Source organism: Equus asinus, chromosome 10, assembly GCF_041296235.1.
Source record: "Equus asinus isolate D_3611 breed Donkey chromosome 10, EquAss-T2T_v2, whole genome shotgun sequence".
Lineage (NCBI taxonomy): Eukaryota > Metazoa > Chordata > Mammalia > Perissodactyla > Equidae > Equus > Equus asinus.
The window spans coordinates 11,476,410-11,491,152 of NC_091799.1; the positions used below are offsets into that span (position 1 = coordinate 11,476,410).

The 14,743-nt window shown below is 60.9% G+C and overlaps 1 protein-coding gene across 1 annotated transcript in view; it reads right to left on the minus strand.

Annotated features, from left to right (window-relative positions):
* The window catches only part of INPP5E (inositol polyphosphate-5-phosphatase E), a 15,887-nt gene extending 1,400 nt beyond the window's left edge, over positions 1-14,487 (minus strand). Inside the window, exons 1-10 of the mRNA XM_044778406.2 lie at positions 14,381-14,487; positions 12,514-13,588; positions 7,253-7,376; positions 3,927-4,024; positions 2,897-3,021; positions 2,591-2,710; positions 2,092-2,199; positions 1,239-1,400; positions 888-1,003; positions 462-598 (exon numbers count right to left, since the gene is read on the minus strand). Coding sequence (XP_044634341.2) covers positions 462-598; positions 888-1,003; positions 1,239-1,400; positions 2,092-2,199; positions 2,591-2,710; positions 2,897-3,021; positions 3,927-4,024; positions 7,253-7,376; positions 12,514-13,376 — 1,853 coding nt within the window. The 5' untranslated portion in view covers positions 13,377-13,588; positions 14,381-14,487. The remainder of the gene's footprint in view (positions 1-461; positions 599-887; positions 1,004-1,238; positions 1,401-2,091; positions 2,200-2,590; positions 2,711-2,896; positions 3,022-3,926; positions 4,025-7,252; positions 7,377-12,513; positions 13,589-14,380) is intronic.
* Positions 14,488-14,743: the final 256 nt, after the last annotated feature.

Here is a 14,743-nt window from a genome sequence, read left to right on the forward strand (position 1 = left end):
GGCTGCCCCGCCCCCACACCACAGGCGTGGCCCTGAGTGAGGGGAGACACTGTGAGGGGCCGGAACCCCCTCTCAAGCCCGTGCCAGGCCCTGCGTCATGACAGGAAGGGACAGGAACCAGCCTTGAGCGGGCCTGCTCCTGCTCCTGTGCCTGGGTTGGCTGTACGGTAGCCCACGCCACCGCCTTGCTGTTCCAGAGGGGTCCAGGCAGCCTCGCAGGCACAGGGGCCAGGCAAGGTCCCCACCCTCGGGCACATTGCTCTCATAACAACTACTCCAGATCAACCAATGCCAGCGCTGCCCGTGTGGGGTTGCCGGAACCCTGCCCCTATCTGGGGGTGTCAGGACGTAACGAGACGACGGCATGCACTCAGGTCCAAAGATGTCACCCAACCCTGCCCGGAGTGCTTGCTGCCCCAGCCCAGAGCCCGAGAGGGAGGACGTGCGACGAGGATACTGACTTGTCCCTCCCTGGCCTCACTTTCACCCGGAACAGGCCGTACACGGGGCGGTGGTCAGACGTCCTGATCCCAGGACAGCAGGAATACTTGACCGGACAGATGTCGTCCTTGTGGCGGCTCCTGTACATGACCCGGTCCTGCAGGAAGTGACCCACAGGCTGGGGACCGATGGTGCGGTGCTGCTGCACAGCTCGGCCCGCCTGCCTCCCAGCCCGGCTGCTCTGGGGCAGAGGCCGCCTGCCAATGCCACACCTGCGGGAGCCCACTGTATTGGAGGCGTCTGGGCACTGGACGGGGCTAGGCGTGCTGGGGGATGCCCAGCCCTGCGGGAGCAGATGGGGACACCAATGCCAACCCTGCACCCCGTCTCCAGTGGCTTGCCCACAGCCAGCTGCAGAGCCGGCCCCACCACAGGAGCACACGCACCGTGTAGGAGGGCGTCCTCTGCTTGGAGCTGGTGTCGTAGGAGTCCTTCCCGATGTCAAACTTGTACGATGGGAGAAAGTGGATGTCTGGCTCCTGGAAGCCCTTGAAGATGGACCCTGGGGCAGGCACAGGCATGGCCTCAGACTAGCTGGCATGGAGCCATGGGCCACGCCCTCTCCCCGCGGTCTACCCCTCCTCCCTGTGGTCCATGCCTCCTCCCCATGGTCCACCCCTCCTCCCTGTGGTCCTTGCTCCCCCCCGGTGGTCCATGCCTCCTCCTCAGGTGGTCCACACTCCTCCTCGGTGGTGCACGCGTCCTCCCCATGGCCCATGCCTCTTCCCAGGCCTCACCTTTCTTCATCTCCCGAGTAAGTTGGTCGTGCTGCAGCAGGGCTGGCACGTTCACCCCCAGGTCCTGCTTCAGGATGGTCTCCACGGCCATGCGCCCCCCACTCAGGCGGAAGTTGAAGTCTCCAAACCAGAAGACCCCATCAAACCGGGTGGTGACGTCCGCTGGGCCAGAAGCCAGGAAGCACGTGAGCCCAGCCCTCCCCATGCTCGCCTTGCCTTAGGGACAGGGCTTGGTCTGCACCCCCACCCCCAGAGCCACGGCAGGCAAGGACTCCCCAGGGAGGCGGGTCGCAGCCCCAGCTGGCCACCTGGGGGCTCAGGGCTGTGGGGGGCACGTGCTGCAAAGCTTTCTGGGTTGACATTCGAGTTCATGGTTTTCTTTTTCATTTAAACAGTGACAGACAATCCCGGAGCTTCATGGATGGTCTCAGCCGCCAACAGGCGCCCTCATGCTCACTGCGAGCGGACACGCTTCCCACGCACGCACCTCTGACTTTTCCTGGCTCCTCCCAGCACAGCCAGGGGGCAGGAGGCCACATAGGAGGAAGGAGGCTCGGGGGCAAGGACAGACCCCAGGCCCTAGACGCCACGCTCCGCGTGGAAGCTACTCAGCTTCGCAGACAGGGTCTGCCCAGCCGCTAAGTGGGCCAATGCAGGCATGCCTTGTGAGAAGCAGGCACCGAGCCTCTTTCCAGAGAGGACTTATTTTGGTCGGCCAGTGACCTCCCAGACTTTTCTGACCTTGGCTCTCAAAAGCTCTAAAGAGTTTGTCTCCAGTAAACAACCGAAGACCAAGGCAGAAGCTGCCACCTTAGGGGCAGGGAGCCTTGCTCGGCGCCCTCTGTGGGCTCACCTGAGTCGGAGCGGTAGGGGCTGGTGTCCGGCACGTTCTTGGGCAGCGCGAGGCCCTGGATGGTTTTGGTGTAGTCCACCAGCCTCTCGCTGACCTTCCCGTCTCCAGCTGCAAGAACAGAGTGGGCGGAGCCCCTCGAGAGGCAGGTTTCTGAACACAGGCTGGACGTCTGCATGGTCAGTCCCCGGTAAGGACACCCCCGGCCACCCCTGCAGCAGGCTGGAATCACTCAGCATCTACGCAATGACCCGCCCCACCGGGTTATCTGCTGTGTAGGCGCTGATGCCTTCCTTGACAGATCTGCTTTTGGTGCTCAGAATGGAGCCCGGCAGGACGGAAGCCACCGTCACCAGTGTCAGGGGCTCCTCACAGGCCCGGGGCCACTGAGGGACCCGGCACCCTCTGCTGTTGGGACTGCCTCTTAAGGCCGTTACCTCTTGACAGACACAGGGGAAGTGCATCCCCAGGCAGCGCTTGGGGCTCGGGGCGCGTGACTTACAGGTGAAGTGGGACGTGATGAAGAGGAAGGAGGTGCCGAAAAAGGTGAAGCTGACGCCCAGGGCCCCCTTAGTTTTGATCTGGGACACGATGCGCGTGGTCACCGTGGAGCTCTCCACCTCTGTGGGGACGAAGCAGGGCTGACTGCCCAAGACGCTGTGGCCAGGACACTGTGGGGCCCACCACGCCCCAGGCCCAAAGGCTGCCAGAGCGGCGCGCCGCCAGCGTCCACTGCACATGTGTCCACATCCCCAGGGCTGTGGTGACAGGGGCTTGGTGCCTGGAGGGCAGGGGCAGCGGGTGCTACCTGAGCAGAACCAGATGAGGTCCCGGCGGATGAGCACGGACATGTAGAGGGCGCCATGGGCCGCCGAGTACAGCATGACGTAGTGCGGGCCCAGCGTCTCCTGCAGGCGAGTCTCCCACTCCCGCCTGAGGGAGCAAGCGGACGTCACCTGGGAAGGGGGCCAGCGCCTCCCACCTCTGCCGCCCAGAACCTGCCCAGAACCCAGAGAGCCCCTCGAGGAGCCACCGGGAGGGAACCCCCTGATCCGGCCCCCTCGTCTTGCAGGAAGAAGGGTGGGGGGGCAACACCAGGAGTCACTGGGCCTGTTGGGCCTGTGAGGCCTGGCCTCCTGGAACAGACCCAGAGATGGGCACGGGCCTGGGTCACCCACCACCTTGAAAACACTCCAGTGACACAGAGCCGGGCCCCGACCCTGAGCAAGAGGCCCTGGCCCACCTGGGCAGAGGCCAGGGAGAAGTCCCAGGCCAGGCAGGAGTGAGGCCACCTCACCCGGAGGCCAGGGCCTGCAGGGAGCAGAGCCCTGTCCCCCGGTGTCCCCAAGGGTCCAGGCACCTCCGCTCCAGCCAGGCCTCCTGCTGCAGCGAGGGGAGGGGAGACACACGTGTGCTACCTGGAGCCCCCCTCACCAGGTGAACTCACAACCATGCAGGGCGTGCTGCCAGACCTAGGGCAGGTGAGCAGCGGCCCCCATGGACCCCAGGGTGAGTCAGTGACACCGCTTGGGGGTCGGGCTTGGAGCCTGGAGAGGACCGAGTGGTGAGCTGCTCTTCGCTGCCTTTGTACGCTCTTAGGTCAGTGATTTCGTTACAAGAAGGTGAATCTTGTTTATTTTAAATCCTCTGAGTCACCACTTGAGAAAAAGTGACTCCCGTGCTCAGCCCAGGCTTGCCCAGGCCCTTGTCTCGGCCGTGTCACAACGGGGTCTCGGGCCACAGCAGCGTCAGCCCCGGAGGCCACCTTGGTGCCGCTGCTCCAGGGACCCAGGAGGGATGGCAGGCCGGGGAGGCGTGGGGTGGCGAGGGGGGCCTACCTGTCGGAGCAGCCCTCCTGGACCCCGACGACGTACAGGTCCTGGGCGTAGTCGGCCTCAACGGGCAGCAGGAGCTCGTCCAGGTTTGGGGGCAGCTCCTGCGGAAAAGCAGCGCATAGCAAGGACCGCAAGGGCCCAGCACGAGTGGCTCCCCCGGCCTGGGGACCCCTTGGCGTCTCCTGAAGGAGGGGAACCAAGGCTGCAGACGGGACGTGTCTGAGGGAGCCCCAGGTCTGGACAGGCCACCTCTCCACCCCCAGCCTGTCAGCACCGAGGCCACGTCCGCACCCCTTCCCTCGCCATGTGACCCCTGTGCACGCTGCTGTTGGCTCAGTTGCAGCCACCGCAGCCCTAAGTGTGCATCCCCCACATGCAAATAGGGGCAGAGACACCCCCTCCCCCTGCACTCCCGCCCTCGCTGCAGCCCCCGGCCCGGCTGGGGCGCGGCGGGGTCCTGGAGGTGAGCCCCTCACCCGTCTTCACGCCCCCACCCTGCTGCCCGTGACACCGCCTGCTGCCCGGCTCTGGCCCTCTGGGCCCTGGACAAGGGCCACGCCCTGTGGACGGGCAGGGTGGCTCCCTGAAGATGGCGGAGCCACCAGCCTGGGCACCTGCCTTCTCCTTCAACTCAGAGAAAGTCACTCCCCTCTCGTTCTGGGCGCTGTTTCCTCAGGCTGCCAGTCACATCGGCGAAACCTCGTCCCAATGGCAGCCCTGCCTTATTTTCTCCCCAGCACCCGTCCCCCTGAACAGCAGCCTGGGACTCAGCCCCATGAAGCGGGGGTCCTTCCATCCTCTCATCATTAAACACCCTAGGGGGCCGGCCCCGTGGTGCAGCAGTTGAGTGCGCACATTGCGCTTCTTGGCGGCCCAGAGCTCACTGGTTCAGACCCCAGGTGTAGACATGGCGCCGCTTGGCAAGCCATGCTGTGGTAGGCATCCCACATGTAAAGGAGAGGAAGATGGGCATGGATGTCAGCTCAGGGCCAGTCTTCCTCAGCAAAAAGAGGAGGACTGGCAGCAGTTAGCTCAGGGCTAATCTTCCTCAAAAAAAAAAAAAAAAAAAAAAACCACCAGCCTGGCACATGCATGCAACAGGTGGCACCTGGGATACGGCCCGAGACCCCACTTGTGGCAGCAGTCATCTCCCTCACTCCACCAGGCATTAGGGTCCCCCACAGTCTAGAAAAGTCCACGTCTGGTGCCCAGAAATCAGAGCACCCCACATGCAGGGGGACCAGAGCCCGCTAACCTGAGCACAGACCCCACTGTGTGAGGGGAGTCCCAGGGAGACACGGGGGTGAGCTGGAGAGCAAGCTGATGGGGACATCCCCAGAAGCAAACGCCCAGAAGTCAGCATGCAACCCCCCATCTGTCCAGCTGTGGGTTGACCGGTGGTCAGAGGGCCGGAGGCTTCCACTCTCGTCTCATCAGCAAAGCTTTCCTAGGCGCCCAGCTCTCAGGTGGGCTCCAGGCAGGTTCAGGGGAACGCGAGGGTGGGGGCCCCCGTCTGTTGCGGGAGACGCACAGTGTGAAACAGACATGGATAGTGCCACTCTGTGCCTGTCTGATGACGCCACAGCGGGCCGAACGCTACTCTGGTGCACAATGGTGGATGTGTCCTCACACGTGTGACAACTAATAAAGGGAAACCTCATTTCAAATGGAGTCAGGAGGCCCAAAGTGGGCGCTCCCGTGCAGCCGGTCCAGGCCAGTTCCAGGAGCCATCAACACAGGAGGCAATGTCCATCGCGTCCCAGACAGAAATCCAGGACCCCAGCAGCTCAGCCCGTGAGAAGCCATCACCACCCTGAACTCTTACTTTTCTCCAGTGGACTTTGTGCAAAACAGCCCCTCCCAACTTCCTCCTGTTTCTACAAAGTAACGTTCCTCTCCTTCGACAGCTGGACTTCCCTGTGGTCCGCCATAGCATGGCAGCATAGAATTGCAGGTCCCAAATTGCAATTCTTCGGGTAATTCCCGAAGAAATGCCTTTTGTTGGTAAGATAACTGGCTGTTTTATTTTTAAGGTTGACACGCGATTGTCAGGACCCACAGAATGTACACCAAGAGTGACCCCAAGGTCAACTACGGGCTCTGGGTGAGGACGAGTCAGTGCAGGGGCATTGGCTGTGGCGACCGGGCCCTGAGGTGGGCGCTGCCGTGGGGAGGCTGCCGTGGGCTGGGGGAGGGGTCGATGGGAAATCTCTATCTTCCTCTCAAATTTGCTGTGAACCTAAAACTGCTCTAAAAAATAAAGCGTGTATATCCATAATATATAAAGAACTCACACAACTCAACAACAAAAAATCAAACAACCCGATCAAAAAATGGGCTGGAGACGAACAGACATTTCTCCAAAGAAGATATATGGATGGCCAATAGGTACATGAAAAGATGCTCATCATCGCTGATCATCAGGGAAATGCAAATCAAAACTACACTAAGATATCACCTTACACCCGTTAGAATGACAAAAATATCTAAAACTAATAGTAACAAATGTTGAAGAGGTTGTGGAGAAAAAGGAACCCTCATACACTGCTGGTGGGAATGCAAACTGGTGCAGCCACTATGGAAAACAGTATGGAGATTCCTCAAAAAATTAAAAATAGAAATACCTTATGACCCAGCCATCCCACTACTGGGTATCTATCCAAAGAGCTTGAAGTGAGCAATTCCAAACGTCCCATGCACCCTAATGTTCATTGCAGCATTATTTACAATAGGCAAGACATGGAAGCAACCTAAGTGCCCATCAACAGACGAATGGATAAAGAAGATGTGGTACATATATACAATGGAATACTACTCAGCCATAAAAAAGAACAAAATCTTCCCATTTGCAACAACATGGATGGACCTTGAGGGAATTATGTTAAGTGAAATAAGCCAGACAGAGAAGGACAATCTCTGTATGACTCCACTCATATGAGGAAGTTAAACATGTGGACAAAGAGAGCAGATTAGTGGCTACCAGGGGAAAGGTGGGGTGGGGGGTGGGCACAAAGGGTGAAGGGGTGCACCTACAACACGACTGACAAACAATAATGTACGACTGAAATTTCACAAGATTGTAACCTATCATTAACTCAAGAAAAATTTAAAAAAAAATAAATAAATAAAGCGTGTACGTGAAAAGAACACATTATAGCCATTGGGCAGTGGAGAGGTGGGTGAGGCAGGGGTGTCACGGGTGAGGCTTCTCTCCGGGTGACAGGGGAGTTGGCGAGGGGGCGGGCAGACCACACGGTTCAGAGGCCCTGGGAGAGAGTCTAGAAAGAACCCTAGCCTCATCCTGAGCGGGAGTGGGGTGGCCTGCTTACCTTCTGGCCCTGCATGTTCCAGGTGGCCACGTAGAGGGCCATGTTCCGGTCCGGGAAGTAGCGGGCCAGCTCGTCGGCCCCCATCAGGGCCCCGCTTGCCAGGAGGCTCCCCTCCAGGTAGCTCCTGCAGAGAGAGGGGCGGGCTGAACTCGGGGGTGGAGCGGATGGGTCCAGGGAGGGGACCGCGGCAGGGACACACCTCCGCGGGCACAGCTGCCGGCCTCAGCCCGCCCCCAGCAACAAGTCTCTTAAAGACCCCGTCGGTCCTCATGGAGCACAGCACTGTGGGCCACCTGCTCTCCCGGAAAACCCACCAAGATCACAGTTCTAGAAATGACAGGACACATTCGACTTTCCTCAATCACCTCCTGAGAAGGGACGCGAAGGTGACATTTTGGGCTTGGTGGAGCCTCTTAGGGGCAAGCCCCTGGCAGGGCTGTGGAGGTCAAGGTGGGCTTCCTGACTACTAGTCGACTTGGGGGAGGACACGTGGTCCTTCTCAGGCGGGGCCTTGGCCTTCCTCTTGCAGTCCAGGATTGGGAGGTCGTAAGAGCAGCACAGCATACACCCATCTCCATGGCACCCCACGGTTTCCGTCCATTTTATGATTTTAATAGAGTAACGCATGCAAATAGTTAAAAATGTCAAACAGTGTTGCAAAGGCCCTAACAGAAGACAATAGAGCCCCTGCCCGCCCAGAGGGTCCCCCTCAACACTGGTTTCCTCTGCCACAGGGGTCAGCAAACTCTTCTGTAAGGAGCCAGATAGTATTTCAGCTTTTTGGGCCATCGCTCTGTCTCAGCCACTCAACTCCGCTGAGAGCAGCTGCTGCCGATTGGGAAGGACAGGGCTCGGCTGCGCGCCGACCAAGCTTTCTCTACAGACGCCGGAATCGGGATCGGAGTCTCGCGCAGTTTTCACATACGATGAGACGTTAGCACTGCTTTGATTTTTTTTTTAAAGATTGGCACCTGAGCTAACAACTGTTGCCAATCTTTTTTTTTCTCCCCAAATCCCCCCAGTATATAGTTGTATACTTTTTAGTTGTGGGTCCTTCTAGTTGTGTTATGTGGGATGCCGCCTCAGCGTGGCTTGATGAGCGGTGCCATGTCCACGCCCAGGATCCAAACCAGCCAAACCCTGGGCCACCAAAGTGGAGCACGCGAACTTGACCCCTTGGCCACGGGGCTGCCCCTGAATTGATTTTTTTCAGCCGTTTTAAACCAAAAAAACCTGTTCTTAGCTGACGCACCCCGTCCCACCAGACCCTCCCTCAAGAAGACATCTGTGAGCTGTGTCTCGGCAGGTGGCCCGTGCGCTGCTGTCGCGGTGGCAGCCCCCCTCCCCAAAGCCCCACCCCCCTCGGCCTCCCCCGATGGCGCCTGCCTCCGCTGGTGCTCAGGGCGCCAGCTGGGGAGGTGGCACTGTGTGTGCTCCCCGTGACTGTCCCTCTGCTGCTTGCACTGTGCTCGGCTCCGCTGTCTCCAGCTGCACTGTCCACAGTCCTCCTGCGTCCGGGAGCCCTCCTTCCAGACCCTTCTTCCAACCCAGCTCGAGGTCAGGACCCAGACAGCGGCCACACCCTGTGTTTGGCTGCTTTGTCTCTTAGGTCTTAGTCCTATGACGGGCCTGTTTCTCCCATGCCATCCGTCTGCTGGGGACACTGGCCATCAGTCCTGTCAAGTCCCACAGTGCGGACTCCACCGTCTCCTGGGTGGTCACAATGTCCGGAGGCTGATTAGATTCCGCTGCCATTTCCAGGCGGATCTGCCCCGACAAGCTCCGTGTGTCGTGTTCCTCCCCAGTGACATCAAGATGGGCTGGTGGGCTCAGACGGCATCAGCCTGATCAGTCCCCTAGCACGGCCCTCCTCTCAGCCATCGCCCGAGCAGCCGCGTGGGAACGCAGCTGCCACGAGGAATCGCAAACAGCTGCTCTTCACAGGATGCGCTTTCTGGTTTCACGGACGCAGCAGGTTCTTCCAAGGCTCCTCCCTGCTTCCACGGAGGCCGAGCGGGTTCTGGGATGTGACGAGGCCCGGCGACAGGGGCTGTGGTGTGGGGCGATGGGGTCAGCTGGCTGCTGAGAGGGTGGGCTTGGGGCAGCGCAGGTGGAGGGCTCTCCCCTGGGGCTAGACAACCTGGTGTGACCGAGCAATTCGGGCCTCTGCCCCAGGGTCACTCCCACCGTTGTCGGGGGGCATCTCTCCACGAACGCACCCCTCCAAGCTGTCTGGCACATCAGTTACCTCCTGCCTTCGCCTTCCGGAGAAAGGGGAACCTGTCACCTGCAGACGTCAGGGTTCTCGCTCCGTCACTGTGGGCTTACGCTGATTTCACTCCAGGACTGCTGGCTGGAGTTCTCGGGGGGAACGCTCGGAGTCAACGTGACATCAGGTAACAGAAACCCGGAGTATTTTTCAAACTTCTTATGCTTTTCATTCCAATTTGCTAAGGAAATCTTATTCCTTAGTCTTGCAAAGAGGAACCAATATTCGAGGGTCAACTTAGGAGCATGGCTCCACAGGTGACAGACAGAAAGCCAGAATCCAGTTCTTAGCAACCTGCATGAGAAATTCTTAAACGCTCGCCAAGCTTCGTAGGACGTGAACTAAATCAGGGCGGGAGGGAGGAACCTCCCGGAGCTCGCCCCGCCCTGTTGAGAATCCTAACAGGCCCATCGTGCTCAAACACCCGCAGGCAGCTCGGGCCGAGTTCCTGCCTCCCAGTGTCTGGGAAGCAAAGCCCATGTGCCCCTCGCATCTCCCAAAGCACCCGCCCCTCCCAGGCCAGGGCCCGCGGCCTTGACGGAGCCACATCCGGCCCGTCTGCATACAGCCCACGAGCAAGGAGTCGTTTTTACACTTTTAAATGGCTGGGAAAAAACAGTATTTCATGACACAGGAAAATACAGACTTCAAATTTCAGTGTCCCTAAATAAAGTGTTATTGACACACAGCCACGGCCGTTGGTGTATGTGTGGTCTGTGGCTGCTTTTTTTTTCTTTTTGAGACCATATGGCTCACGAAATGGAAATATTTACTACCCAGTCCTTTACAGAGTAAGTGTGCCCACCCCCTGTTCTCAAACACTAGGAGGGTCTGGAACGGAGACTTCAGGCAGAACTGGGGGTGGGAAGCCCACCAGCCCAGCGCTGGCTTCTCATCTGAAAATAATGAACGGGGGATCCGATTCGGAGATGTGCTTCTCACTCTATATAGTAGGCAAGTCCACAGAAACTGCGCTTAATTTAAACAGTGTAATAATACTTCAAATGCATTCAGAGATCCCGCCCTTCCCAAGAAACTCACAATGAATTATTTTAACAAAGGAACCATTCTGTCCTATAAACAACCCCCCTGCCCCCTGCCTCTGATGGAGGGAGCAGGAGGGAGTGTGGGGGGCGGGGCCCTCCCTGCAGTGTTGGGGGGACCACCTGTCTGGCTTCCACTGCTGGGCTCACCTGGGCCGAGGGAGGGAAGGGCCACCTTCCGTCCGCCTCCTCACCCCAGAACCTGCGAATGTGACCTTATTTGGAAAGGGGGTCTTTGCAGATGGAATAGTTAAGGATCTCGAGATGAGATCCTTCTGGGTGGGCCCCACGTCCAGTGACTCGTGTCCTTCTAAGAAGAAGAAAGGACACACACACACAGGAGAAGGAGTATGGAGACGGAGGAGAGACTGGAGGGAGGCGCCACAGGCTGAGGAGCCTGGAGCCACCAGAAGCTGGGAGAGGCAGGAAGGATCTCACCCTCAGCCTCCGACGGGGGCCCCACTCTGCCTGCAGCTGGATTTGAGACTCTGGCCTCCAGAATAGTAAGAGAGTAAATTTCTGTCCTTTTAAGCTGCCCAGTGCGTGGTAAGTGGTCACAGCAGCCCCAGGACACTGACACAGTGACCATCTCACACTTGCCCTCCCCCAGCGCCACGTCTGCGGGGTTGGAGCTGGCCTCGGCCTGATCGGAGGGGTGGCAGACAGGGGCAGCAACGAGAGTAGAAGCTGGTGACAGAAGGGGGGCCAGGGCTCCAGCCAGGGCCTTGGATGCCACATCAGGAAGTGGGCGGTGTGGGCCCAACTCAGGGCCTCGGCCCTATGTGTTGAAAAACAGACCCAGCCCTGGTGGGGAGTGGAGGTCTGGCCAGCACGGCAGGGGCAGGGTGGGGAGAAGCAGGAGGCACGGGAGCTGTCCTCTCAGCCGGGCCCGGATGGACAGGACTGTGGGAGGGAAGGAGAGGAGGGCGGAGGAACACTTTCCGACTTACAGCCTGGGCACACACAGGGGCCCGGGACCGAGCTCTGGGGAGAAGGCCAGGCCTGGAGAAGAGGTCACGGCTTTGAACGCGCTGGGACCCCAGTCTGGCAGATTCACGGCTCTGGCCTGGGCAGGGAGGGGCATGTGTTCGGGAGTCGTGAGCAGAGGACTGACATCAGGGGCAGCACTCAGCTTCTTTTCAAGCCATAAAAAAATCAATGTGGATTAATTATTAAAGCCTCATAAAGCCCGGAAACCAGGCATTGGCGCAACGCGAGCCCCCCTTGTCCAGGGGGTTGTGGGGGCCAAGAGCAAGGCCGATTGATGGGGCGCTCAGCAAACTGAGTCCCAGAAGGCACGAGAAGTCACGGGACACTCCTGGAAGCAAAGTGCAGCAGATCAGGCCCTGCCCGGTGTCCCCCTCCCACCAGTGCGTGGACCCCAGGGACCCTCCCCTCAGTGTGGCTCACCGTAGTCACCGAGAGCCTGCGCCCTCAGTCGAGCAATTTCACTTCTAGCTATCCGTCCTGGAAAGGTTCCCGGCGTGCACATGCACGGAGCACGGCACGGCTGCTCGCTGCTGCACTCCAGCCGCCGCCCACTGAGGTCCCCCTGATACTCGTCCTTCGCAAAGAGGTTAAGTAACAGCCTGGCTCAATAGCGCATCTTAGAATCCTGCAGCCCGACAGACCACAGGGCAGACACCGACAAAGAAGGCTGTCCAAGATGCAGCAAGAAAGAGGAAGGAAGAGCGTGCCCCAGCACAGTGTGTAGCTATCAGGGATCAGAACCACCTACATCACAGGCACCGGGCCAGGCACAGTGCTGAGATGTGAAGGAAAGTTCCGGAAGGAGCTGGGGGATGGGGCTAGTGAGGGAAGACCTGCTCTAGTCTCCACGCTCATGCACCTCACAGGGCTTTAGGAGAACACCTTCGCGTGCCTCATGCGCAGCTTGCTTTACGACGCTGAAACAGAGGCCCGGGTGGCACCCACCCCGGGTGCCCTACCTGCTCCGGACGTCCTTGGTGCGGATGGGTGCCAGGAGGCTGAAGGAGGATTTGGCCGAGCGAAGGGAACAGTTGTCGCAGGCCAGGGGGCTCGGGGGCCGGCCGGGTCCCAGGCTGCTGTGGGCCCGGAACAGCCTGGTCTGCAGGCGGAGCTTGTAGTCGGCGTGGTCCTCGTCCACCTTGTTCGCTGTCCGCAGGGAGTGGGAGACCACGGTCTGCTCCATGGCGGGCACTGGCCGTGGGGGAAGCACGCCAGCCAGCCTGGGGGTGCTCCCGGCTGCGGCGCCGTCCCGGTGCAGGAGGTCCAGGGAAGTGCTGATCATTCCAGAAAGACAGTTACCCCACAGGGAGGGGCTACTGCCTGGGGGCCTGCGGGACGTGGGGATTTCCTGCAAGGAGGTGCTCAGGCAGGGCGGGGGGCCACTGGGGGCGGGGGGACCAGGGGCCTCGTCCTGCGAGGAGCCCCTGGAGGGGCTGGCCCCATTCCGGGAGGCTAGGTCCTCTTGGCTGGTTCGGAAACGCCGCCTCCTCCAGCCCTTCTCATCCAGGGACAGCGCTCGCTCCAGCCTGGGCCTCGTCGGTGGCTTTGGGGTAAAGGGATTTGCCTTAGCTTGCGGGTCCTCATTGCTGACTTTTGCTGGAATGTTCAGAGGGAGCACTGGACTCTTCTCTGGGCCCTGACAGCTGTCGGTGGGCAGGGACTCTGGGCAGGGGGTGAGGTCTTTGTCTGTGCCTGGAAGCTGCCCCTTGAGCATTTTGCCTTCAGGGTGCAGATGCCCATGGGCGGTGGGCTGCTCGGGTGCTGCCTCTGAGTGCCCCAGGCACACTGGCTTGGATGGCATAATCCAGGGCCCAGCCCTCATGGACGATGGCAGCCTTGCCAACCCAGTGGACGGCTCCTCTCTGGGCTGGCGGCAACGCCCAGTATCAGGGATGCGTGGTCAGAGGTCGCAGGGCAGGGCACGGGGGAGAGAACCAGCAGCAGCTCCCCTTCAGGCCTGGGGTGGTCCAGTAGGGGGAGGGCCAGTTGCTGCATGGCTGGAGGCTGTGAAGTCCTGCGGTCCCCCACAGGTACCTAAAGGAAAACCGTGCTATTAGCCTTCCGTGATCGTGGCCCTGTTGCCAATTTAATGTTCCTAGTGGACAGCTATGGTGCAGGGCGGCAGAGTGGACAGGCCAGGAGCAGTCCAGCAAAAACAAGTGTTTAGACATTTTGGCCTGCTGCTTCCTCCTGGGAGGTGGGTGAAAGGTAGAACGTCTTAAGATGGGAAGCCACCATGCTGATGGGGGCCTGCCCCTCACGTGGGGTGCTCAGAGCATGACCAAGTGAGAATTTCACCCCCAGGGCCAAGGCCAGTGGAGGCCAGTTCACAGGTGGACCATAGATGGGGTCCTGCCTGCCTCTCCCTCCGCCGGCGGGCCCACCGCCATCTCCACCCGCAGACCCCGCCCCGCGAGCGGGCGACCCTGAGCAGCTCTGCGGCCCCGGCTGCCAAGGCCCCCACTCAAGACCTGGGGGTCCAGCACGGCCGGCCGCGGGCTCCCGAGGGCAACGACCGTCGCGCAGCCGCGGGGGGTGCGGGGGGAGCGAGACCTGCGCCCCGGGGTCACCCCGCGCCGTACTCGCCAAGGACACTCGCGCCCTCGGGTCACCCCGCGCCGGACCCGCTCACGACCCTCGCGCCCCGAAGCCGCCGGTCTCCGCGCTCCGGGGTCACCCCGCGCCGGACCCCACCCAGGATCCCCGAACCCGCGCCGGGGCCCCCGCGCTCTGAACTCGCCTGGCCCCGCACCCCGGGGTCACTCCGCGCCGCCCCCCGCGCCCCCGCCCAGGGGTCCCCCGCGCCCAGAACCCCCGCGCCCGCACCTCTCGGCGCCGCCCGCTCCCGGCCCGCGGGCCTCGGCGGCGGCTCCCCGGCAACCGGCGGGCAGGGCGGCCCGGACGCGGCGCCCGCAGCGGCCCCTGGCGGCCGGAGGACCCGGCCGGGCAACGCGGGCACGGAGGGCGCCGTCCGGGGGCGCCAGGTGGCCCTCGTGCCGGGGACCCAGCTGCAGCGTCCTTCCCTGTGGAAGGACCCAGGGCCGCCCCCCGCCCCGCCCCTGCAGCCCCAGGTGTGCGGCCCGCCCGGTCGATTCGCCTCTGGCCCCTTCCGGTCAATGGCATCCTCAGACACCAGTCCGTCCCCCTCCCCCCTCCCGCATATTAGTTGCTGCCGAGTTCCCCAGGGAG